Source organism: Cricetulus griseus, chromosome 8 (assembly GCF_003668045.3).
Source record: "Cricetulus griseus strain 17A/GY chromosome 8, alternate assembly CriGri-PICRH-1.0, whole genome shotgun sequence".
Taxonomy (NCBI): domain Eukaryota; kingdom Metazoa; phylum Chordata; class Mammalia; order Rodentia; family Cricetidae; genus Cricetulus; species Cricetulus griseus.
In genome coordinates, this window is record NC_048601.1 from 97,698,981 (window position 1) to 97,725,129 (window position 26,149).

A 26,149-nucleotide genomic window follows, 5' to 3' on the forward strand; every position below is an offset into this window, starting at 1 on the left:
GTAAGGATAGTTTGAACTCTCTAACCATAAGCCAAAATGAAGTGAAGCCATTTTTATGGACCCTGACAAGGGAAGGGAGTGCACCCCAGAGGAGCTGTCTGTTGTCCTCACTGTTGTCCCAGAGAAGATCCAAGACCCCCTCAAGGTTCCTGCCCTGTTTGAGTTCCTGTCCTGATTTCTTTGATGAATGCTGTGAAAGTGAATTCAGTACAGATTACAAACAGTAGAAATGCTAATGTGTCTAAAATTTCTTTTTGCAAACTCAAACTTGTAAGTTCCAGGAAGTTGACTCAGGTTCACGTCAAACAGGTCAGATGCATCCCTCCCTCAATTACCAGGACCTAAAGAAAAAAACTTGTTTTTTCGAGGCAGGGTTTCTCTGTGGCTTTGGAGGCTGTCCTGCAACTAGCTCTTGTAGATCAGGCTGGTCTCAAACTCACAAAGATCTGCCTGCCTCTGCCTCCTGAGTGCTGGGATTAAAGGCATGCGCCACCACTGCTGGGCCAAAAAAATTTTTTTTCCCCTTAAACTTAACCTTGTCCTCTGCTCTGCCAGTACCTCACCAGGTCCAAGAGACACCGGATGCTTCCATAGACCCTGGACAGCAGTTTAACAAACATCTACTCCAGGGTGTGGCTAGTTCCCAGTTTTCTTAGGTCCCCCAAGATGCCAGTGCCCCCAGACCAGCAGGAAGTAGTCTCAAGAGCTCTGTGTCCTCATTACCCTAACCTGCCACACCTAACTCCTCATCTTTTTACATCCAGGCACACCTGGCCCTGCCCCTTGGGAACACAGCACGGTGTATCATCACCTCCCTGGGCTGCAGTGTGGGGAACACAGCACGGTGTCTCACCTCCCTGGGCTGCAGTGTGGGGAACACAGCACAGTGTATCATCACCTCCCTGGGCTGCAGTGTGGTCCTCTGCCTACTTCCTTCTTTTCTTCCTTTTTCTCCCCCCCCCCCCACCTCTGTGCATCTGTCTCTTTCTCCCTCCATCTCCTCACAAGGCCATTCTGTGCTCTCTTCCCTTCTCCCTTCCCTTCTCCCAGTAAAACTTCCCATGTAAGCTCTGTCTGCATGGCATGTTTGTCCCTCAACCTGCTGTGGTTTGGACTCAACCTGCTATGGTCTCTCCAGTGCAAAATCATAACACCTGGTTCTGCAGAAGTCCTTAAAACAAAAATGCAAACAAGCATAGAAAATGTCATCAATTGTGTGAATTGTTTCTGGAGGACTGACTAGGAGGCTATTCAAGATCTCTGGGAGTGCTCACTATTAATTGTGGAGCCATCTCTCCAGCCCTGAGAAGAAGACCTGAAGAGGAAATAAAAGTGACTGCGGATTCAGTTATATGGACCTATACCTGTAGTAAGATTGAAAAAAAAAACCAGGTACACAGACACACAGACACGACTATAAAGCTGGTAAGTTCTAACTATGACATAAGGAACTCAATCTTAATATTACCTATACTTATGCAATATGTTACATAATGGCACATAAGGCCTTCCCATGCTACTTTGTAGACTATGTGTTATTCTGTAACCTTTTAAATAAAAGTCAAAGAAATAAAGACATTTTCAGATAGAGAATCTGTGTCCAGGAGTCTACAAGAAATGATAAATTCTCAGTTACAGGGAAATGGTATAGCACCCTACTTCCCACCCCTTAAGAGGGGCTGAGCACAGGGCCTCCCTCCCAAAGAGTGCAGACTGAATAGGAGAGAAAATGGGCACTGTAAACCATGGACAGTGACACACTAGTCAGGCGGTCAAGGTCAGCCTCAATTGTGAGATGGGGAGAAAGACAACACCCAATATTCTGAGCTCTTAATAAAAGAACTGCCATGACTTCCTTGATGTGACATCTCAGTACCTGTCATAACATGTCACTGTCACACAGACCAAGTGAGGGATCATAATGAATCCATATGTTATATATCAACAAAGATTGATTGTTTTGTGTTGAAATAAAAACATTTAGAAAAATTGTCTCACTTTTTCTTTCTTGCATCCCCAGAGGTTCCCTGCAGCCTAATGGCTTGGATGAAATTCAATCCTGAGCCCGCCCTTCACATAAGCTGAGCCAGTGTTGACTGTGCAACTCAAATGTTAATTATATCTTTCAGTGGCTTTTGAATAACTGTGACTAAATTCTACATCTAAGGCACATTTGAAGGACATATATAATCCACACTGAACCACAAACCATCAGCTGGTCTACTGCAAGGAACAGCCTCCTGGGTTTCCTGAACATCTCCCAGGTTCTTCAGAGTGAGCCCAATGCCTTCTGCTCCAGACATCTTACCAGTCATCTTACGAGCCACCGAGCCAACAACCCCAGAGCCTGGCTCTGTATGTGCCAGCAGCCTTCTGTTTGTGAAAGCTAGAAGTTTTAGTCTGTGGGGAGATAAACTTTGTCTACAGTCCCTGGAAACCACTTTCAAACTTACAATAAAATTGGTGGCAATCTGAGGAGAGTGGATGAAATCCCCTTTGGTTGCAGTGACAAAATATTGCCAGTTAGGTTGCTTAAAATGATGGAAATTGCTTCTTAGGAATCTAAAGGATCAAAGTATGAAACCTGAGGGGTTGGCAGAACCACGCTGTCTCTGAAGTGTTATGAGGAGTACATCTTCTCACCTCTTCCTGCTTCACACGGTCCCAGGACCACCTTAGTCTCCGTCTCACTGGCCATCTTCCATCATGTCTGTGTCTTCTCTCCTCTTAGAAGGTCACCACTCACACTGGCTTGGGAATCACTATATACGACTTCATCTTAATGAATTATGCCTGCAGCAGAATTCTAACTAAGAGCGTTCTGACAGGGATTGAACTTCCACAGGCCATTTTGGTGGGAACACAAGTCAAATCACAATGAAATGAGAAGTTCACAGTGGCTGCAAAGCCTAGACAGGTCCTCTCAGTTCCTGGCTAAGTTAGCCACACATGGCTGTCACACATGGCTTCCTCCAAGGATTTGGAACTGGCCCATTTCACTTTCCCGTCTAGCACCCAGTGAATTCCATGTCTCAGGAGGTACACTGACTGCTTTCAGCCCCTGCTGAGAGGGCAAGATTCCTTCCCAGTACAAGTCAGAGGTCCTTACTGGGTGGTGGTGACGCACACCTTTAATCCCAGCACTTGGGAGGCAGAGGCAGGCGGATCTCTGTGCGTTCAAGACCAGCCTGGTCTACAAGAGCAAGTTCCAGGACAGCCTCCAAAGCCACAGAGAAACCCTGTCTCGAAAAACAAAACAAAACAAAACAAACAAAAAAAGTCAGAGGGCCTGCCTGTGGTGATATATTGTTTATGATTTATTCAAGTCACTGGAGATCAAAATAGCAAAGCAGGCATACTAATTAGCCATAGAAGCCAGGCAGTGGTGGCTCACACCTTAAGCCCAGGACTCAAGCAGAGGGATGTCTCTGAGTTCAAGGCCATCCAAGGCTACAACATGAGATTGGATCAGTCTAAAAGAGTAACAGAGCTCACATCTTTAATCACACACTTATGTGAATCTGTTTAAAATACTTAAAATAGTGCTAGAGAGAAGACGGATGTAGCTCAGTCGTCTGCGTACTTGCCTAATGTACACCCTGGGTCCAAGCACTTGGGGAGAGGCAGGAGAATCAGAAGCTCACAGTGGCGGGGCAGCCTTTCATCCCAGCACTTGCGAGGCAGAGGCAGGTGATCTCTAAGAATTCCAGGTGGACCACATGAGACCCTAAAAAAAAAAATATCACGAAGGGCAAGCGTGCTGTTCTCTCTTGGTATCTTCATTTCCAAGCCTAGCTTTCAACTTGGGCTTCCATGAACTAGGCCTGCTTTTTAGCATGAGACTTATGGTAAAGCGTCAGGGGAACCTTGGCAGATTCCATGGTAGGCGAGGGTGATGGGGGTTGGGGGATGGGGGGGGGAAGACGGACAAACAGGCCAGGCAGACGGTTAGTGAGAAGTTTTATTAGAAGGGGGCGGGGGAGAAAAGAGATAAAGAGACTCAGAGAGAGGACAGAGGAGACTCTTGCCTGCCCCGGGGAAACAGCTGGGAAGCGGGGGGGGGGGGGGGGGGGGTCTTTCTTTAAAGGGATCCAGACCAGGGCATTGCCTGATGCATTCTGGCGGGTGACAGGGGCGGGCCGCGTCATGCCTGAGTCCTTACAATGAGGATGTTCCAACGCCTCCTCTGGCTCTCCACAGACGAGGGGCTCTCAGCCAGTACGCCTTTGGCCGAAAATATGCCAGGCGTGGCCCGCCCACACCAGACAGCCAAGTCTCCTGCTTTCCCTCGGCCTTCTTGACAATGGCTGGCTTTCTCGTTTCTCCAGAAATAGCCTCTGAGTGTTCGAGGGTGACAGACGCGCTGATCTGGCAGCAGCGCTCCCACGCGGGCGCCTTTCCACGCCAGGCGCGCCCCGCGGGTGGCCGGGGCCCGCACCAGGCCCGGCCGGCTCACGTTCTCGTTGCTTTTAACGTTATTTCTGACATTTGGAGTCTGCAGAGATTCCACTCGTCCCTCAGGCGCCACCCACAGTGAGCCCGGCTAACCAGGCAGGACGGTAATCAAAGGGCCAACAGGAAGGGGCCGCCCGCCCGCCCGCCTCGGGCCTCGCTCGCCCGCCCGCCCGCGCCTTTTAAGGCCCCGCCGACGCAAGCCGGCCAACGGCTCAGCATCTCACCAATCGCTGCGCTCCTCGCTGCTGGCTCCGCCCCCCCGAGCCGCGCACCAGCCAATCGTTAAGGAAGCGCGCGCCGATAGGGCCAAGCTTTCGAACCACGCAGGCGCTCGGCGGCGCCAACGCAGCCCGGGTTGTATTTTTAGCGCCTCGCTGGGCGGCTCCGCCCCTCGGCCCCGCCCCCTAGGCTCCGCCCCTCCCCCTCCCCCCCGAGTTCCCCAATGGCGGACGGAATTTCCATTGCGTCACCGCGCCGCGGTCCGGGGGGCCGTCCACTCAGAGCTCGGGGCAGGCCTGTCGTCATTAAAGAGCGGCGGAAGTAGGTGGGAGGGTCGTGACGCAGCGAGTTTCTGTCGTGACTTTTCCGGGGGCCGTGGGGCGGCTCCGCGCTTTCCCTTTCGAGCAGAGCGCTCCCCCCGACGCACCCCCGCGCGTTCCGGGCCGGCGGGAGGCGGCGCTGACGCGGCCGCGCGCGGTCACGTGGGTGTGTTGTGTGTGTGGGGGGAGGAGGGCCCGCGCGGCCGGTTCCGGGCGGTTGAGCGAGCGAGAGAGGCAGCCCCGCTGCAGCCCGCGCCGCCGCCGCCGCCGCGCTCTGTATGCCGCGTGCCCCCGGCGCACTCGCCGCCGACGGTCTGAGCCCGAGGAGCCGCCGCCGTCGCCGCCGCCGCGCGCCGCGCGGTTCATGTGGTTGGGCCGGGGCTGAGTAGGCCGCCGAGATGCCGCAGTCCAAGTCCCGGAAGATCGCCATCCTGGGCTACCGGTCTGTGGGTGAGTGGCTGGCCCCGCCCGCCCGCCCGCCCGCTGAGCCCGGACGCGGCCCGGCCATGTGGCCGGCGGAGGGGAGGGCGAGCGGGCGGGCGGGCGAGCGTCGCGCGTTTCGTAACCTCCATCTTGAGCGGAGGTGGCGGCGCCTTCCCCGTCCCCGGGTGCGGCGGACAGGTGCCGGGCCCCGCAGGCCTCCCCTGAGCACAGCCTCTCCACCCCCCCACCTGCTCCCCCGGCTCAACTCATTCCCGGCGTCTCAACAAAGGGAAGCGAGCGCTCCTCGGCGTCCCTCCCGTCGGTAGAGAAGTTAAACGTTCTGGAGGGGGAAACTTGCACGACATTTGGCCACGAGGGCAAGTTTCCGCCTCGAGGACGCCAATGCTGACCCCCCCACCCCACCCCACCCCACCCCGCGAAGCCGCTAGTCAGCTGCTGGCGGCCAGCGCGGGGACGGCAAGGAAGGCGTCGCCGAACTCTCAGTGTCCTATTTTTTTTCTTTGGGGAGAAACAAGGCCAGGCACTCGGAGCCAGGCTGTTAAAGTAATGCAGGGAACCTTTTGTTTCCCCAGCGCCACGCGACTGACACACGTTAGAAGTTGCTCCTAGCAGTCACCTTTTTGCCGAATAGAGAGGTGGGCCTGGGTCGGGTGGGGAGTGATCACGGTGTCAGAGACGGGTAGTATTCGGTCCCATCTCGTGAAACGGAACGTTTGAACCCAGCCATTGCTGCAGGGTGAGGCTTCATTGTCTTTGACCGACCGAAACCTGAGAATATCACCTTCATCTGTAAGTGCTGTCTGAAAGGTGTTAACTGTCTCCAGAAAATGCACTTGACACAGGGAACCGCCGGGGAGTGGCGAAGCAAGCGGGAGGTGGAGTGGGTTGGAGTCTGATTAGGAACGAGGTGGCAGTAACTACCCCTAGGAAAGCCTTCCCCACTGGACGGACTCCCCGTTAGGCTTTCCACCGCTGCTGCCAGGGTCTGTGCTCTTTGCCCAAGATACGTCTCTGCCTGCTTACTCATCCTTTCACCACCTCTGCCTTAAGAGCTGGAGAAAACCTTTCGGGGAGGGAATGGAAGATGAGAGACAGTGTGAGATGGGGGTGGGGTGGGGTGCCCGGAGTGGAAAGGTAACTGACTCATGCACCGTGCAGGACTACTAAACTGCTTAACAATTGCAACCTTAGCGTTAACGTGCAAAAATGAGGTTTCAGTGTCTCTGAGACCACTTTCTAAGCAGCAGTGAGGAACTCCTGGTCTCACGTTGGTTGTCTGCATCACCATACTGTTGCTTGCTTTCTGAATTCCCTTCAGATTTGGAGAACGGGACCGTGACAAGACCTGGGTCTTGGTTGAGCACCCTCTAATCAGATAAATATACAGGGTGCCAACTCGTTGAAGATAGCAATCCTGAATGAGCAAGGCATAAGTCACAAGTGGCTGGGCTACCTATTTTCTAAAGGTCTGGATTTTATTCTCCTCTTGAAACGTTTGAAATGGCAATGGGTTTAAATAAGTCTAGTGTTTTGTCTCCTTTGCTGAAGAACTTATGTCCAATAGAAAATCATTCTGATTTTTTTTTTTTTTTAAACACAATCTTATGTAACCCAGGTGGTCCTGGACTCACTTTGTAGCCCAGGCTGGTATCCAGTGAAAGCCCCGCCAGGGCTGAGATAGGTGTGCCCTCAGCTTTTTCTTCACAAACATTTACTCTAGGCCTCTCTTTGTTAGTGTAGTGCTAGCCTGCCGAGGGACAGAGAACTGTAGACCTATTTTCAATGCTCTTAGTGTGTCGTATTTCCATATCCTACTGTTTTCTCAAAGGTTGTTTTCAAGTGCAATGATTAAAGTAAAAGACACTATGAAGGGGGCTGTGTTACTCCCAGTGTTGCATTTGACTTTAGTTTACTCTCATAAAAGCAGGAATATTTTCTAGTTTCTGGATTCTTTGCAGAGGAGTCCTTGGCCTTTTGCCAGCATAATTGCACTCGCTAGCCACTCTTCCGGGAATTGCCCACTATTCAGACTTCTCAGAAGTTAGAAATGTGTTTGATGCCAAAGTATAGAAATTTCAGCATTTCTAGAGTGAGTGAGTGAGTGAGTGAGTGAGTGAGTGTGTGTGTGTGTGTGTGTGTGTGTGTGTGTGTGTGTGTGTGTGTGTGTGAGTGTGTGTTTCAAAGCAGTTGTGTTGATTGATGATAAAACAGAAATAGGCTGGTCTAGAAGCCGTGCATTGTTACATGACCACGCCACAGATTTTTAAGTTTGCCTTTAGTAAAAACTTATTATTTAAAACTTTAGTAATAACTTTATTATTAGGCTTTCAAACTTCCATTTGTTGAAACATTGATAAACCTACCAAAAGTGAAAATTGTGCAGCTTACCTCCTTGGTCTTTTCCTGGTGTTTGAAGTAGGGAAGTTTTTAAAGACATGTGTCACCTAGCTTTTAGGGAGGTCCCTTGTGTTCATTTGGGTGGTGGCCACATGTAGCTTCCTCATGGTGCATTGTTGCTCCTAGAGCTGAGGAGTCCTTAATAGCAGGAGCCAATCAAAACGCTGGGAAAGTAAAGTGTCTTCAATCTGGTAGTCTTTCTCTGGAATATCTTCCAGAGTGTTTTAGTGATATGGTTTGTCATTACACCATTTTTCCAAAAACTTATATGCCTAGTGTAACCCTCTTATATTGGTAAGAGGATTGGGATCATAGGAATGTGAAAGTTTATAAAATGAAAAGGCCATGGTTTAGTGACTAGCAGTTCACTGAGAGTAAATGAATTACCTTGTCAGAACACACCCAGTGCTGTTGGAGTCTTATAGGGAAAGGTATCATTTAAATAGTTTCCAATAGATCACAATTGCACTGGATTCCGTCCTGTTAAATTATCTTATCTTGTCCTTTTCTGACATAATCTATTAAGAAATTGTGGTGAGGCCTGGGAGGATAACTCAATAAGTAAGGGTGTTTTCTTTGCAACTATGAGGTCCTGAGTTTAAATCCCAGAACCCATGTAAAAAGCTGGACACAAGGCAGTGTGCTTTGGGGGACAGAGACAGGAGGATAGCTAGGGCTTGCTGGCTACCTGCCTATCTAAAAAATGGAGATCTCCAGTTTCAGTGGAGAATAATAGAAGAGAACACCTAACCTTTTTTCTGCCCTCTGTGTGTGTGTGACACACACACACACACACACACACACACACACACACACACACAGAGGGGGGGGGAGGGAGGAGAGAGAGAGAGAGAACATTGTGGTTTAAACACTACTTGCCATTACAAAACCTAACAATGTATAAATTAATGTGTACTTAGTAGCATGTGCCTGAGCAGGGTAGTCCAACCAATAGTGGCCACTTTTGTGATGCTTTATCAGTCCTATTCATTGTTCTGTAAGAGAATAGGCACAGCTCACAGTTGTGAATCTGATTTTGTATGGCCAAACATTATAACTTTTTTTTTTTAATTGTGGAACACTTCATGAATGTATGTGTCATCCTTGTAGGGACCATGCTAATCTCTGTGTGGTTCCAGTTTTAGTGCATGTGCTGTTGAAGTGAGTACTTACTGTTTCATTAATTTGTTGGAAGAGCATGTTGCGTCAGGCATGTGGAGGTCAGGGGACAGCTTGTGGGAGTTGTTCTTTGTTTCCACCACATGAGTTCTGGGGATCCAATTTTGATGACCATGTTTTAAATATCCATATATACCAAAAAATCCTGTGCTCATAGCAGTTAGTTCTCAACACTCAGCCCCTGACAACCACTAATTTGCCTTACTTACTCTGGACATTTCATGTAAATGACTTTGTGACTGACATCTTTCATTTAGCCTATTTCCTTTTGGGGGGGGGGGTTCGAGACAGGGTTTCTCTGTGTAGCTTTGGAGCCTATCCTGGCACTCACTCTGGAGACCAGGCTGGCCTCGAACTCACAGAGATCCACCTGCCTCTGCTTCCCGAGTGCTGGGATTAAAGGCGTGCGCCACCAATGCCCGGCTATTTAGCCTATTTCTAAGCTTCATCCATATTGCATATAAAACAATACCTTGTTCTTGTTTGTGGCTGAATAATATTCCATTAATAAAAGAGTTTACTACATTTTCCTGTTAGATATATGAGTTGTTTCTGTTTCTTGGCTGTTGGAAATAATGGTGTTAAATATTCCTATAAAACATGGCTGTGTTTTCATTTCTCCTGGTTGTTTCCTAGGATGAAATTGCTGGGACATGTGGTATAACTGTTTGACATTTTGAGAACTGTCAAACTTTTCCTCAACCTTTTTAAATTTCTGGCAATGGTGTATAAGGCTTGGTATTTGTCTCCATCCTTAACTTTGCTTGGTTTTAGCCATCCTAGTAGGCTGTTTTTTTTTTTTTTTTTTTTAAGATTTATTTATTTATTATGTATACAGTGTTCTGCCTGCATGTATCCCTGCAGTCCAGAAGAGGGCACCAGACTACATAACAGATGGTTGTGAGCCACCATGTGTTCGCTGGGAATTGAACTCAGGACCTCTGGAAGAATGGGCAGTGCTCTTAACTCCTGAGCCACCTCTCCAGCCCCGAGTATATATGATTTATAAACAGTTTCTTCCATCTATGGTGTGAAATTGTGTTTCCCCTTTTCCCTTGCTCCTCAGGACGGATCCCAGCACCTTGCTTGAGGACCAGTTTACCTGTTTCCTTTTCCCACTTTTTGCTTTTGATGTCATAACCGGGAGCTCACAGCAAACAGTGTAGTTTGAATGCTGTTCCTTCTGAACGTTTTATGTTCAGCTCCTACATTTAGGTTCATGACTTGCTCGAGGTTAATATGTGTGCTGTGAGAGAAGGGCACAACTTGTCTCAGCCTGTTAGAAGACTGCTGATTCCTCACTGAATTCCTTAGTGGAAAATGAAAGGTGTGTGGATTTCAGGGCTTGTTTTGAGAGCTTCTGAACTTCTGCTGGTTGTTTCCTCACATCAGCCCACAGTCTCCTTCCCATTACTGTGGTGTCAGTCAACAGGGACATAGGAATCTTTGAGGCCTTTGGTTTTTCAAGATTTTTTTGCCTATTTTTAGCCCCTTGGGTGTAGGACTAAGTTGCCAATTTCTGCTCATAAATCAACTAGACTTTAATAGGGTACTTTTCAGACTTGAAAGAACTTTTTTTTTAAGATTGATTTCTTTTGTGTATGAATGTTTTGCATGTGTGCATGCAGGTGTTTTTAAGACAAGAAGAGGGCAGTCCTCTGGGACTGGAGTTTGCGGATGATTATGAGCTACTGTGTGGGTGCTTGGAAATGAACCTGTGTCCTCTGTCAGAGCAGTAAGTGCTCTCAGCCCCTGAGCCAGCTCTCCAGCCCCCATGAAAGAATCTTAAAAGTTTTAAAACAGGCGGGCAGTGGTGGCGCACACCTTTAATCCCAGCACTCGGGAGGCAGAAGCAGGCAGATCTCTGTGAGTTGGAGACCAGCCTGGTCTACAGAGTGAGTGCTGGGACAGCCTCCAAAGTCACAGAAAAACCCTGTCTCAGAAACAAACAAACAAACAAACAAACAAACAAACAAAAAAAAAACAGTGAGTTTTCATCTGCTCTTGATTTCATTCCAGTATGAGGTGAATTTTTAATAGCTCTTTGAGATGGTAGTGTATCTCCAGTATGCACTAAACCTCTGTAAGTAGCAGCCAACAGTGTCTTTTACTGTTATATTCATTTGAGATCACACACATGGGATACATATAGCTTTTTCTTTTTGCTATGTGGATCCTGAGGATAAGTTTGTCAGAAAGTGTCTTTATGCCCCATCTCACTGGCACCTGTCAGTGGTTAGTCTTAGGTGGGTACTTTGTGAGGTCCACAGTCTTATTGTTGAGTCTGTGCTGTAGAACTTGGGTCATTGGTCCACTGTTACACAGATCTTCTGTGTGTTGGTACATTTAGTATGCAGATAGTTTGCTCTGACCAACCACAGAGAAGTGCTGTTGAAAGCTTTTCCAGGGTCTGGAGAGATGGCTCAGTGCTTAAAAACACTGACCCAGGTTCCAGGTCCCAGCACCCACATGTAGCTCACAACAGGCTATTACCCTAGTTCCAAGGGAATTTAATGCCCTCTAATGGTAAAACTTCCATATACATTAAAATATAATAATAGCCTGGCATTGGTGGCGTACACCTCTAATCCCAGCACTTGGGAGGCAGAAGCAGGTGGGTCTCTCTGAGTTCCAGACCAGCCTAGAGCCATTGAGAAACCCTGTCTGGAAAACAACAACAACAACAATAATGCTTTTCCAGGCTGAAATTTATAGTACAGACCTGTAGTCCCAGCTGCTTGGGAATCTAAGAGAGGAGGATCACAAGTTTAAGGCTGGCCTTGTTAACTCCAGAATAAAAACAGGCCGGGAACATTGGTAGAGCATCTGCCTTGCATGTTCTAGGTCCTATGTTAATCGCCAGTACCACTAACAGGGGGTTGGGAAGGCAGCTTTTCAAAATTCTGATGTCTTCCTTAACAGTTGGAATTTTGACATTGCACTACCAGTTTTTACTTGACTTGGTGAACTCCTTTCCCCACCCAAAGGGTGGGAAGACAGTAGGGAAATAGCATTTTAGCTCAGGCTAGCCTGCAAGTTTCAGTAAACTTCCCTGCCTCCTCCAAGTACCAAAATTACATGAATACTGTTGTGCCCAGCTGAGATCTTGTTTCCTTAATGTCTTAAAACAAAACAAAAACCTGCCAAATTTGAACTAGTGGTTGTTGTCATTCTACCAAGTAAAAAAGATGTGATAAAGTAGCTGGTGCAGACGTGTCTTGGTTATCCCATACTTGTCTTGGAAACAGTCATATTTCTGTGTAGCAGAAGTGCTTATTCAGATACCTTGTTTCATCATGAAGAATTATTATTATTATTATTACTGTGGTGGCAATGCACCTGCCAGAGCTTGTGTGTCAGGGTCAAAGGGCAACTTTCAGGGAGTCTTATCTCCTTCCACTTTCTCATGGATCTCCAGACTTGCACAGCAAACACCTTTACCTGTTGAGCCATCTTGTTGGCCCTGTTGGAGAATACTAAAAAGATGTCCAAGGGTCAAGACTCAGTAAACTTAATCACTCTTACTATGTTCTCAGAGGACATTGATAAGTGAAAGTGGCCCCCTGTTCCTTTGTGAGAATGTGGTGGTAGATAATAAAGTGATTCACCACTGGGTTTGTGAGGTGATATATTGTTTATGATCTAATAGCATAGCCACAGCCTGAGAGGCCAGGCAGTGATGGCACACTTAATCCCAGGACTCAGGAGACAGGGGCAGATACATCTCTGTGAATCAGTCAAAAAAGAGAAACAGCTTATGCCTTTAATCCCAGCACTAGAGCTGTATGTAAGACAGGAGCAGGGTCTCAGACCTGGCATTCAGTCTCAGGCAATTAGTCTCCAGCCGTGTTGAGGACCAGATTGCCCCAGCCTTGGTAGAGATAAGAGCTCTCTGGTGGCTTGGCTGCTTTGCTTCTCAGATCTTCAGCCTGGACCCCAATGCCAGTCTGTGTGTTTCTGTTATTTTGGTGTTCCGGGTTTGTGCCTGCTGTCTTAGTGCCTGCTGAGCGCTGTTCACATAGGCACCAGCACTGCATCTGCCTCTTGTGTGCAAATGTGAACACAATGTGGTGTCTCCTCCTCATGAACCCTGGAGAAGGCTCCAGAAATGCACATTGTACGTACGGTTGGCAAGGATATGTGTAAGAGCTACCCAGTGTTTATTGTAAGAGGCAAGGAGGATTTAGTGAGACAAGTAAGACCTTGTCGTGATTGAGAGCGGAAGGAAGCTGGGGGTGGTGAAGCACGAGGAGGCGAGTAAGATGAAGCTGCGGGGCCTCAAAGGAACTTTGGAAAGTCGTTCATGCCGAGTAGTGAGCAGTGAGGTGCAGGGGGAAATGGCCTCTTGGGATGCACTTTTGGATGCGTTGTTGTCTTTGTGCGGGGTGATAGTGAAGTTCCCAAAGGTTAAATGAAATTGCTGATGGCAGCATGCAGTCAGTGTGTGATGTGTATCACAAGCCTTACTGAAAGTTGGGGGAGCTACATAAATAAAAACAGCAGCTGTATCACAAAATGAAAACTAGCTGCCTCTACCTATGGTCGTACAGGAAGTCATTAATGTGCATTTTTTTCCTATTTGTTTTTTTGTTTGTTTGGTTGGTTGGTTTTGGTTTTTCGAGACAGGGTTTCTCTGTGTAGCTTTGGAGCCTATCCTGGAACTCGCTCTGGAGACCAGGCTGGCCTCAAACTCAGAGATCCGCCTGCCTCCACCTCCCGAGTGCTGGAATTAAAGGCATGCGACACCAATGCCCTGCTTTATTTGTTTTTTTCAAGACAGGGTTTCTCTTTGTAGCTTTGGAACCTGGCCTGGAAATCACAGAGATCTTCCTGCTTCTGCCTCCCAAGTGCTAGGATCAAAGGCGAGTGCCACCCCTGCCTGGCTTCTCGGGATCTCTTAGTCAAACTAACTAGAGCAAATTGTTTGGGACTTTTATATCACATGAATTGCTTCATTGATACCTCAAAACACAAAGAGCTTTGAATATTGTTATTACATTTCAAAATTGCTAAATTTTCTTGGTCTTCTGAAGTTCACTATTAGGCATGGGAATTTTCTTTATTTTTTTTATTTTAGAGACAGAGTCTCTCTACGTAGCTCTGGTGGTCCTAGAACTCACTACATAGACAAGTCTGGCCTAGAACTCACAGAGATCTGCCTGCCTCTCTGACTCCTGGGTGCTGGGATTAAAGGTGTGCATCACTATACCTAGCTCAGAGTTTTATATCTAAATTGGTATTAGTTCAGAACAGGAAGCTTCTAGCCTTTGTATTTTCCTGTGGATAGTTTGAGCAGAGAGATGGGCTCTTGATGAAATGAACTGTGTGTTGATGCCTTTGTTTCTTAACTATAGTATCACTGAGCCCAACCTGCCATTTCTCTTTGTTGTGCTTGTCTGCAGAAAAACTTCTGATGGATTTTGAAACATAAAGTAAAATTTAACAATTTTGTTAAATAAGCTTTTTTTCAAAGAATTGAAAGTTAACTACATGGTGGCATAATATATCATTTGTGATATATTGTGCAAATAATTGGCTTTTACTATTAATATAATTTTTAAAAGTAAATAGTATTCTAAGCTTTATGTCTTTTTATTTTATTAGTTCAAATTAGGAACAAGCTTGCTTCAGATGTCAATCCCTTCTCCCTCTCCCTCTTCCTCTCCTTACCCTCCTCCCCAACATCCCACCTGCAAGCTTTATGTCTTTTATGCAAGTGTGTGTGTGTGTGTGTGTGTGTGTGTGTGTGTGTGTGTGTGCGCGCGCGCGCGCGCGCCTGCCTGCAGTCACCATGGTGTGCTTGTAGGGGCCAGAGGACAACCTAAGGAAATGATTTTCTTTCCTTCTATCATGTAAGTCCTGGTGATGGAACTTGGGTCAACTGACTTGGCATGGGCACCTTTACCGACTGAGCCCTGTCTTGTTAGTCCCTATTTGGTTGGTTTTTAAAATTTTGTTTACTTATATTTAATGTGTGAGTGCTTTGCATGTATACCTGCATGCTATAATAGGCATCAGATCCTATTATAGATGGTTGTGAGCCGTCGTGTGGTTTTCTGGAAATTGAACTCAGGACCTCTGAAAGAACAGCCCTTAACTCTTAACCTGTAAGCCATCTCTCCAGCCCCCTGGCAGGTTTTATGATCTAAATCACATATGAAACCTCCGGTAAAGAGATTAAACTATAGGTTCCCTTTGTTGGTTAAGGCATGCCCAGCAGTACCAGGTGTGGTGTCATACACCTTTAATCCCAGACTCTGGGAAAACTTATCTGGAAAAAAAATCACCTAAGCATATAGTCTGAGAAACAGATTTTCTGGGAATCTTAACAGGATGTATTTTCTCTGTGAACCAATTCAGCCAAACTGATGCATGGGTAGAATTTTTCCCTCAGTCTTCAGTGTCAGTTGAACGTTGCCAGCCCTACAGTAGAGGCTCTTTGGGAGTTGTCCCTGAAATTGTGAACATGCAGGCCAGGTGGTAAATTATCTCAAGCTTTGCAGGCCAGATGCCTCCTGTTGCAACTGCTCTCCTTTACCCTTATAGTGTAAAAGCAGAGGAAGGCAGGACATTGACAAATGGCTGTAGTTGTGTCCCAATGAAACTCTACCATGGGTTTGAAATTGGAATTTTATCTGATTTTCTGATAAAAATACTAGTTGTGTCCTGTTCCCATCCATCTGTCCCCTCCTATAGCCATTGAAAGATAGAAAACCATGCATACCTGCTTTTAACTCATAGGCTGTATAAGTACTAGACAGAGTCTGAATCAAATTTGGCCCCTGGTTCATAATTTGTTTTACATCTTCAGAAAAAATCTCTTGTACTGTGAGGAGAAAGTGGGCAAACAGGAGTAGAATTGGAAAGACTAAGTTGTGGGCCAGTGCAGAGTGTCGTAGGGGGACAGAGCAGATCAGCCTCTGGTGGGGACTGTTAGTACAGCCTATATGCTGGCAGTGTTGCCTTTGGCTAAAAGGAAAAAAACCTGTGACAGAACCATGGCTAGAGGCTGGATAAGATTCACTTTTTGCAGCCGGGTGTTGGTGGCGCACGCCTTTAGTCCCAGCACTCAGGAGGCAGAGGTGGATCTCTCTGAGTTCGAGACCAGCCTGGTCTACAAGAGCTAGTTCCAGGATAGGCTCCAAGGCTACACAGAGAAACCCTGTCTCGAAAAACCAAAAAAAAAAAAAAATTTTTTTTTTTTTTTGCTGACTGGAGAGAGAGATGGCTCAGTGGTTAAGAGTACTGCTTGTTCTTCCAAAGGTCCTGAGTTCAATTCCCAGCAACCACATGGTGGCTCACAACCATCTGTTATGAGATCTGGTGCCGTCCTCTGGCCTGCAGGCAACATGCAGACAGAACACTGTACACATAATAAATAAATCTTTAAAAAATAAATGTAGTTCCTTTAAAAAAAATTCATTTTTGCATCTTCATAGCTTCTGGCTATAGAGTCCCTAGCAGTGAACCCAAGTTCTGGGGCAAGTGGCCGTACTGGGAACTAATGTTTTCTGCTCCCAATTCCTTAATGTCAACCAAGGGTTTGATCCAACATCCCTTCTCACTGTAGGTTGGTTGTTTCTTTGTCACACCAGGGACAAGTGACGTTACAAAGCCCAGGTGGACATGCTACAGAGTCAGCCAAGCAGGGATGTTAAGTTAAGCACCTGCCTATCTGTCTTCTGGAGCTTAATTTATATAAATTTAGCCAAGTTTATACAAATAGGGTACTCCTGTTCCCTGAGGCCTATATACAGAGCATCATTGCTCAAGAGCAATGAAATGTCAGCATAGATACTATCAGATTTTCTAGTAGCCACTAGAAAAGGAAACCAGTGAAGTTTAATTTAGCCTAATATACCCAAAATACCATTTCAATACATGACTAAAAATATTTTTCATATTTAACCAACTTATATAAATATGTCAGAGTACCTGCTATGTTTCAGATAATCAATGTCCATGTATGGCTCCTGGACAGTACTGAACAACAAAAGTGTCCTGAGAAGTGAATTGATGTTAGAATAAACTAGGTATAGATGTTTAACAGGTGAAGAAATTTCTTTGTAAATAAGATTGTTTAGCCGTCGCCTATGTATTTTAGGCAATCTTAAATTGTATGTTCCTTAATTCATCAAAGCTGCTGTTTTTGTTTTTGTGTTTTGTCTTTTTTTTTTTTTTTTTTTTTTAACCTGTACGTTTGCCACAGCACACATTTGGAGATCATGTGGACACTTTGAAAGTGTTGGTTCTCTCCACCATATAGGTCACGAGGATGGCACTCAGGTGGTCAGGCTTGATGGCAAGCATTCTTTCCCATTGAGTTAGTTACCTTTCTAGCCCCTCTTTGGTTTTTGAGGGGCTCTCCCTGCCTGCTCACGTCCCAGCCTGCCCATCAGCTTTAAGCCAAATCTAGGAAAGTTTTTCTTCTTCATTGCAGATATTTAATTTTCTGTAGTTTGTCTTGCACCTTGGCTTTATCTGTAAGTCATGAATTTTCAAGGGTCTTGAGGGACCTGGCCTCTTTAAGCACCACTTTTTCCCTTTTAGTTTAATAACTCTGACAGTTACTAAAATTCCTCATTCAGTAAGTAATTCAGTCATTCATGCAAAACACACTTAAATATGTTTTTGTTTTATTTTTGAACCAGTTTTACTTATTCTGCTTTGTATTCATCACAAATAATATAGCCATAAACCCCCCCACCCCCGCTTCTTACCCTCTGTCAGCATCTATTTTTAAGTTTGGGAATGGTTGTGAGAAAGAGCAAATGATGTCAACCCCGCTTAACTCCTAGGAACAAGTGAGATGATTCATGTGAAAGTGTTTTGCAAACTCTAATAAAACAATGTCTCACGTGAGTTTTCTGTTAAAACAGTTGAGGCTAAGGATATAGTTCAGTTGCTGGAGTACTTGCCTAAGCAGCATTAAGCCTTGGACTACAGATTCCAGCGGGGCGGGGGGGAGGGGGTGCCTGGTACCATCTGACATGATGGTAAATGACTGTAATCCCAGGATTTGGGAGGTAGAAGCATTTAGACATTCAAGGGCACCCTCAACTACTAGGAAGTTTGAGGTGAGACTAACATGAAACCAGCACTTGAGAAGCAGTATGTCCATGAGTTTTAAGGACATTCAGGGCTGCATGATCAAAAATCAGGAAAAAGTTTGCATTGTCTCCATGCCCTCATCAGATCCTGTGCTGGCAATGGTGCTCATGTTATGAGTGATGTGATGGCTTTCCCCAAGTACACATTAGCATCCTTCATAGCATCCTTTAAAATGGGGATGCTGGCATAGGTATATATTTTCAAAATGTATCCTTAGTGACTCTTGGTGTATATGTACATCTTCAGCTCATGATAAAAAGAACGCCCGGCTTGGATTTCCTTTTTTATAATCTCTGGGTTGGTGATGGCACACTCCTTTAATCCCAGCACTCAGGAAGCAGAGGCAGGTGGATCTCTGTGAGTTCCAGAACAGCCTGGTCTATAGAGTTGAGTTCCAGGATAGCCGGGGATATGTAGAGAAACTGTTTCCAAAAACAAACAAAAAAAGTCATTTCATAGTTTTCACTCTGTATTTAAGTTTATGATCTGTTTTTGATCATATGCTTTTTTAAAATAGGGCACCAACTAGGTCTGGCTCAGGTTTCTGTGTCTCTTACTATTTTTGTATGTGTGTCAATATCAAAGTCCAGTTATTTGAGCCCCATGTATTGAAAATTCTGTACTTTCTCCTTTGACTTGCCTTTGCACTTCTGCCAAAAATCAGCTGATCGTACTTGCATATGGATCTTTTTCTGAACTCTGTGCTCTGTTAATGCCTGACTTATGCCAGTACTTCTCTCTCAGCTTGATAGCTGCTCCTGGAATACAGACTCTTCCCCCCTCCCAGGTTGTATTGATCATAATTTAGGGAAATCTTCACTGATCAGGGAATACTGTACTGGAATTTAATGGCCATGTATTGAATATGCGGTAGTTACTATGCTTTATCCATGATACTACCATATTTTGAGGATTTTGAAGCCTGTAAAACTTAAGTTTCATCTTTTGGGACTCATACCATAATCTTGAGTTCAAATCCTAAACCTTTTCTCACTCTGTTCTGTTTCTTTTTTTTTTTAAGATTTTATTTATTTATTATGTATACAACATTCTGCTTCCATGTATATCTGCACATTAGAAGAGGGCACCAGATCTCATTACAGATGGTTGTGAGCCATCATGTGGTTGCTGGGAATTGAACTCAGGACCTCTGGAAGAGCAGTCAGTGCTTTTAACCTCTGAGCCATCTCTCCAGCCCCTGTTCTGCTTCTTATAATTAAAAAATTTATTTTTCATTTTACACACCAACCCTAGTTCCCCCGCCTTCTCCTTCTCCCACCCCCACCTCCCACCCCTCCCCCTCTCATTCACTCCTGAATGCTGGGATTAAAGGTGTATGCCACTATGCTTTGGCTATTTTTTTTCCCCCCAGACAAGGTTTCTCTGTGTGGCTTTGGAGCCTATCCTGGCACTCGATCTGTAGATCAGGCTGGCCTCGAACTCACAGAGATTTGCCTGCCTCTGCCTCCCGAGTGCTGGGATTAAAGGCGTGCACCACCAACTCCCGGCTGAGTTTTAAAAATAGAAGGAATGCTTTGATAATTTTTTTGTTTTGTTGGCTGTTTGTATTGGTTATTTTCTTACTGCTGTGACTGAACACCTGAGAAAGACAAGTTGAGGAAGGAAGGGTTTATTTTGGCTCAGAATTTAAGGACATGATCTTTTGTGGGAGGGAGAGGGAGAGAGTGTGAGAGCTGGTCTTGCTATCTGTAGTCAAGAAGCAGAGAGAGAGGTGAGTGTTGCTGCGACTTTGCCTTCTCCTCTTTTCCTCACACAGGGCCCCAGCCAATGAGATGCTGCTGCACACATACAGGGTGGATACTCTATTCTCAGTTAAACCTCTCAAGCACTCTCATGGGGATAGTCAGAGCTGTGTCTTCTAGGTGACTTAAATACTATCAAATTGACCATCACACAGCTTTGTCTTATTAATGGAGTCTTCATTTGTCTAGGAATGTAGGTTGACGTTCATAATGTTTGGGTTTTTCTTTTTCTTGCTTCCTCCAGATTACCCCCATTTTATTTTATCATCAGCCTTTATCTCTCCCTACCTTATATCCCGAGTGGGGAACTAGGTTCTTGTTTGGGGGGGGGTCTGTGACATGTCCTATTCCATGTGCCACTCCTACCTCCAACACTCAAAGAACATGCCCCTTTGATTTCTGGCTGGCTCTTCTTCTCAAGCCAGTTACTAGCAGACAGTGCCAGTTCCTGTTTCTTTTACAAAGGCTTTAAAGGTTTATAGAAGGATGAACTGTTCCCAAGCTTGGAACTATAAAAATACAGCTAGTAGGAGAAGTAGAAGAAAGGTAGATGGTTTGTGAGCTAACTTTGGCTGCAGAAGCATTTCTGACTATAACTGCTAAAGCTAGAAGTGTGGAGTGAATGTAGTAACAGAGGGAAAAGCGAACAGAGTTACAGTTTCGTAGGGACATTAATCCACATACACATTCACAAGTTAGAACTTAACACCATCTGTGTGTTGCAGTTGCATCCTTTTTTTTTTTTTAATAATTTATGTGCATTGGTGTTTTGCCTACATGTATGTCTGTATTAGAGTGCTGGATACCCTGGAACTGGAGTTATGGACAGTTGTGAGCTGACATGTGGGTGCTGGGAATTGAACCTTAGTCCTCTGGAAGAGCAGCCAATGCTCTTAACCTCTGAGCCATTTCTCCAGCCCCCAGTTGCATCCTTTTCTTTTTTTCTTTTTTGATTTTATTATGTATGCAACATTCTGCTTCCATTTTTATCTGCACACCAGCAGAGGGCACCAGATCTCATTATAGATGGTTGTGAGCCACCATGTGGTTGCTGGGAATTGAACTCAGGACCTCTGGAAGAGAAGTCAGTGCTCTTAACCTCTGAGCTATCTCTTCAGCCAGTTGCATCCTTTTGATGCAATTCTATTCTGTCAATTTGATCTACAGATTTGATTTGCTGATTGATTTCTTTTCTTTTTTTTTTTTTTTTGAAGTTAGAAAGCTAATTCTCCTTAATTGCCTTTGTAGTTTTTATTTCTATCTAATCTTTTCTTCAAGGCTTTTCAACCAGAACCTATATACCTTTTGTCAAGTATTATGGTCTGTTTTCTGCAGGACACACGGATGAGCATGCATTTTCATGAGTGCATTAAATTTGGTTTAGTGGAGTGGAGTTTTCAGTGGCTAAGATCTTTTTCTGTTGGCTGCACTATTCTATTCTTCTTGGTCAATGCACCCAGCTCCTGCACTCCCCTAGCAAGGTGATCTTTTGCCCCAGAAGCAGATGGAACCACAGATAGGTGCACTCCCTGGGATTCGAAAATATTTCAAAGACTGACTTGGAGCAAGCTACATGGGGTAGAGTGAACCAGGAGAGAATCTGTTTAGAACTGTTTCAAGAAGAGAATGTTTTAGGGGTGACAGAGAGGAACTAGATAGAGAACAAGGATGATAGTACAGCTTCTCTAAGGGTAGTTTGCCAGCCTCTTCCTTTGAATTGGTGGGGATGATGTCAGTGGCCAGGTGTGCTTTCCAGTACACAGGCTCCATGAACAGTGCTCATTGTTCATCTTGGTATCTGGAGGATAGCATTACCGCTATCAAGAGATTGAATGTCCTTGGTATCTCAGGGGTCATGGCCCTGTATAATCATGGCTGTAGCTACAGGCTTTAAATGCTTATATCCTGAGCTGCTGGTAGGAATTAGAGCATTGGGGAACTCTTTAGATGCTAGATTGGGGTATTAAATGTTCAACTTGTTGCCCAATGTCAGGACACACAGGGAGATACTTGCTGACCCTCCTGTGCTAGAGCTTCCTATTGAGGAAGTTTGGGTGGGGCTTGATTACAAGTACCCTGTGATGATAGGTTACTGGGGGTACACTTTGCACCTAGAACTGTTAGTGCAGACGAAAAGGGAGCTATAGAGGTGGCTAGAGAAGACCTAGCTTATAAATTGTAAGGCCCAAAGATGCTGAACAGCCTCACAATAGCAGTTGACTAGATTAGGATCACAGGTTTATCAGAAGGCTAAGAAAAAGGAAATTAGAGGCCTCTGACAAAAGAGTAGAAGGAAGTGATTTATCTTGGGGCTAAAGGAAGTAAAAGCTGTAGAGGTTAGACATTGAAAGTCATGGTTACAGCAGTGTGTTTCTGAGTCACAGTGCTAACCATTACACCATGGAACTCCCCTTGCCAGAAGTATATTTCTGCCCTTTCAACTGCAACCTATAATCATAAATGTTATGTTCTTATCCAGTTATGTGTCCAAAACTGAAACAAATGTTTCCCAAAACCTTTATTTGCATTCTAGGTCAGTGTTCCTATTTCTTAAGAAAACAATGTAGGTCATGGCTCAGTAAATCAATCTCATGACCCAGTGGTTCATTGCCCCCACTTTGAAAACTTGCCTCAAATTGGCCTGGATGCGGTGATGGCTGCTAGAAAGAGATTATGCTGGCAGAATGCCCAGGTCTGATTGACTAGTCTTCAGCAGATGCTGAGGCACAGGGATAGTAGTTTGGGTCACGATGACCAGCACTTGCTTCCTGGCATATCCAGGAGACAGGCAGGTAAGCCAAGTGATATAGAGGTGAGATTTACAGATGATACTGCTGGGGTTTTGTACAGGACGTTACTGTTCCTGGGTTCAGTCCCCAGCACCTCAAAGAAGAGTCATTGTGTTCTGGAATTATTGTGTTGCAGATTTAGTACAGTAGTTGTGATGGATACCCCTACTACCTGATGACTTGATCACCTAGTTACTAGGACAAAAACAAAACTCTGCCCTACCCATCATAGCCCAGTGAACCACTAACATGTAAACTGTTTAGTAAAGAATGCTAGATATGAAAATGGAGATATTTGAGTAGTTCTATGTTTTTAGGAGAAACAAAAACAAGTTAAATTAATCTGATAACAGGTGGTTGTATAAATGATGTACATTTTATGATAATCACTAAGCATGAGATTCAGTGATAACCTTGAACCTACACCTTTAGAGAAAATAGAGTGGAATACTTATGATATTTTATTATGGCAAAACAAATGAACAAACCAACATGATGCTCTGGTCTTGCCTAATGAAAGATGAGAAATTTCAAAAATAATTTTCTGTGGTTTCTAAAATTAAGAAAGTTGTTCTACTGAAGAGGAGTGTGTAAGCCAGCTGTGAGTGTGGGGTTGGCTCTTGTCGGGCCTCTATAACATGTGCTGTTGGGTACTGGATGATTTGGCTCTTTATGTGCATTTGGCTCCATACATGCACTCCTTCTCTGTTATTTCAGGTCACCCTTGCATTGTTTTCCTGTCATGTTTCTCAAAACAAAAACAACAACAACAAAACAAAAAACAAAGCAAAAGCCTGAATTTGAGTTTCTTCTCAGATTGTACAAATTTAGAGCATGACCATCTCTGCAGACTCATCTTTGGCAAGTAGCCCGTGTATTCAGAACCTGCATTTATTTGCTAGAGACAAAGGCCAAAGTCAATGCCAGGTATGCTGAGGCGTGTTCATGTAGGGTGGCCATGGTGAAGACTGTAGTGTGATTTTAGTAACTGTTAACATACAGCACACAGAAGCGGACTTTTCATAAGCACCAAACTTTGGTTTCAGAGGTGGCCCTGGAAGCTCAAGTACAGTAGCAGGGCTGAGAGCACTTGAACACTGTTGTGATTCAGTGATGACAAGGGTGACTGTTCTGTGGTGACTAGTAAGATTTCAGTGACGGTTGTCTAGTGTTCCACTTTCTAATAAAGACAGCAGAACAGCTGAGTATAACCTTCCTGTCTAGGTTTCAGTAATTAGTGACCCTCCCCCTTAGGAATAAAGTCCAAGCGAGGAGAAACCCAAGGGAGACCCAGCTGCTCACAGCCCCACTTCTGCTAATGAATAATATCTTTCCTCCAGGGGCCAGTCGGAAGGAGAAATTCAATTAGCACCCTTAGAGAGTAAGGGTTTAAATTCTGTTAGCTAGTTGACTACTTAGGAGGGCAACAATTGACTGTTTGTTGGGGTTTTGGCTATACTGCCTGGTTTGCTTTTACCAGAATGACTTCTTGTATCAGGTTAACTCTTCTCATTAGGATACAAATGGAAACTTCTGAATGTGCAACAAGAATTGTATTTTTTAAATGTAGTGTCCCTTCACACTGATCAAGATGCAGAGAATGTGTTTTTAGAGCTTTCAGCCATAAGTAGGATATCTGTATCCCAATGTCCCATAAGGCTCAAGGAACATCTGAAGGAGAGGACAAAAAGAGTTAAGAGCCAGGGGTCAGAGAAGATTGGTGTAAAACTGTCTCTAGACCCAGCAGCGGTGGTTGCCCGAACAAGACCTGGACAAGATCAAGCCAATCAACATTCCATCGTGAAACCCACAAGCCCCCACCTCTAGCCCAGGAGCTCTTGACAGCTGATGTTTGCTAGAGGAGGGACAGTGGGGTTTTTTTGTTTTTGTTTTTGTTTTTGTTTTGTTTTTAAATGAATATTGTCCCTGGTAGGTTGACGATGCTCCTGTGAATAGCCTCATGCCCATGCATATATAGGCAGCACTAATCGGACTTATGGGTTTTTTTTGTTTATTTGTTGTTTTGTTTTAGACATGGTGTTTTAGTTTATTTTTTTTTAAGGACATGAGAGGAAAATGAAAGGAACCCAGGAGGAGTTAGAAGGCGGAAGGAATGAATATGATTGAAAAACATTTATATATGTACAGAACTCTTAGTGAATAAATTAAAGATGTATTTAACTATATATATCTTATATATAATTTATTTAATGTATGATGTTCTGCCTGCCTGTATGCCTGCGTGCCAGAAGAGGGCACCAGATCTCATTATAGATGGTTGTGTACCACCATGTGGTTGCTGGGAATTGAACTCAGGACCTCTGGAAGAACAGTCAGTGCTCTTAACCTCTGAGCCATCTCTCTAGTGGGGGTGGGGTGTTTTCCCTTATCTCTTTCCATCTGCCCCCCCAGTCTCTAGAATGCTGATTACAGGTATGCATAACCACAACTGAATTCTTCCACTATTTTTAATCTAGACTTAATCTAAAATTGCAGCAACAAAACTTTTTAATTCTTCTTTCACCTTTAATTTGCAATTAAATTGTGATTGTAATTTGTTTGTTTGTGTTGTTTTTGTTTTTTGAGGTGGGGTTTCTCTGTGTAGCCCTGGCTGTCCTGGAACTCGCTCTGTAGGTCAGGCCCGCCTTAAACTCAGAGATCTGCTTGCCTCTGCCTCCCAAGGCTGGGGTTAAAGGTGTGCGCCACCCCAGGTTGTCCTCTGACCTCCATACAAGCACTGGCAAGTGCATTCCTGCACTTGAGTACATGTGTACATACATGCACACACAAATAAATAAATGTAATTTTCTTTTTTTTTTTTTTTACAAAGAACTTTTTTCTCTTCATTCTTTCTAATTCAGCTTCTCTGACTCTTAAGTAGTTGTGTTAGATGTAGAGATACATAAATAAGAATATTCCTTTGGGGGAAGGCTGGAGTGATGGCTTAATGGTTAAAAGCACTAATTGCTCTTCCAGAGGAAGAAATTGGTTCCCAGCATCCATATGGCAGCTCACCAGCTGTCTGTAACTTCAGTTCCAGAGGACCCAGCATCATCCTCTGACCTGCAGTCATAGACAGGCATGCAAGGAAAACACTCATATACATAAAATAATGAAATTAATTTTAAAACTAACTTTTATTAATTTTTTCCCCCGTTTTTAGTTTTGCAAGACAGGGTTTCTCTGTGTAACTGCTGGGGCTGTCCTGGAACTCACTCTGTAGACCAGGCTGACCTTGAACTCACGGAGATCCACCTGCTTCTGCCTCCTGGGAGCTGGGATTAAAGGCATGTGCCACCACCACCTGGCCAACTTTTATTGATTCTTTGTGGGTTTCACATCACAAATCTTGATCCCACTCATTTCCTCATTCCTTTGCATCCACCCTCTGCCCTTGAAACTTCCCCATAAAGATATAACAAAATAAAATTTAAAAGAAAAGGAAAATCTCAATCGTGTTAAGCTGTCCTGT

At 44.9% G+C, this 26,149-nt stretch overlaps 1 protein-coding gene and 1 non-coding gene across 3 annotated transcripts in view; one reads left to right on the forward strand and one right to left on the reverse strand.

The window, feature by feature from the left end:
• The first annotated feature begins 5,260 nt into the window (after positions 1 to 5,260).
• Positions 5,261 to 26,149, forward strand: part of Rheb (Ras homolog, mTORC1 binding) — a 42,551-nt gene continuing 21,662 nt past the window's right edge. The window contains exon 1 of one of the 2 annotated variants that reach the window (XM_027428422.2): positions 5,261 to 5,444. In XM_027428422.2, the coding sequence (XP_027284223.1) occupies positions 5,393 to 5,444 (52 nt within the window). In that variant the 5' untranslated portion in view covers positions 5,261 to 5,392. The remainder of the gene's footprint in view (positions 5,445 to 26,149) is intronic. The other variant, XM_027428420.2, reaches the window with a different exon arrangement.
• On the reverse strand, positions 8,903 to 9,004 carry LOC113836965. The gene has a single exon (XR_003487497.1). It is a non-coding gene; the product is annotated as a U6 spliceosomal RNA (small nuclear RNA).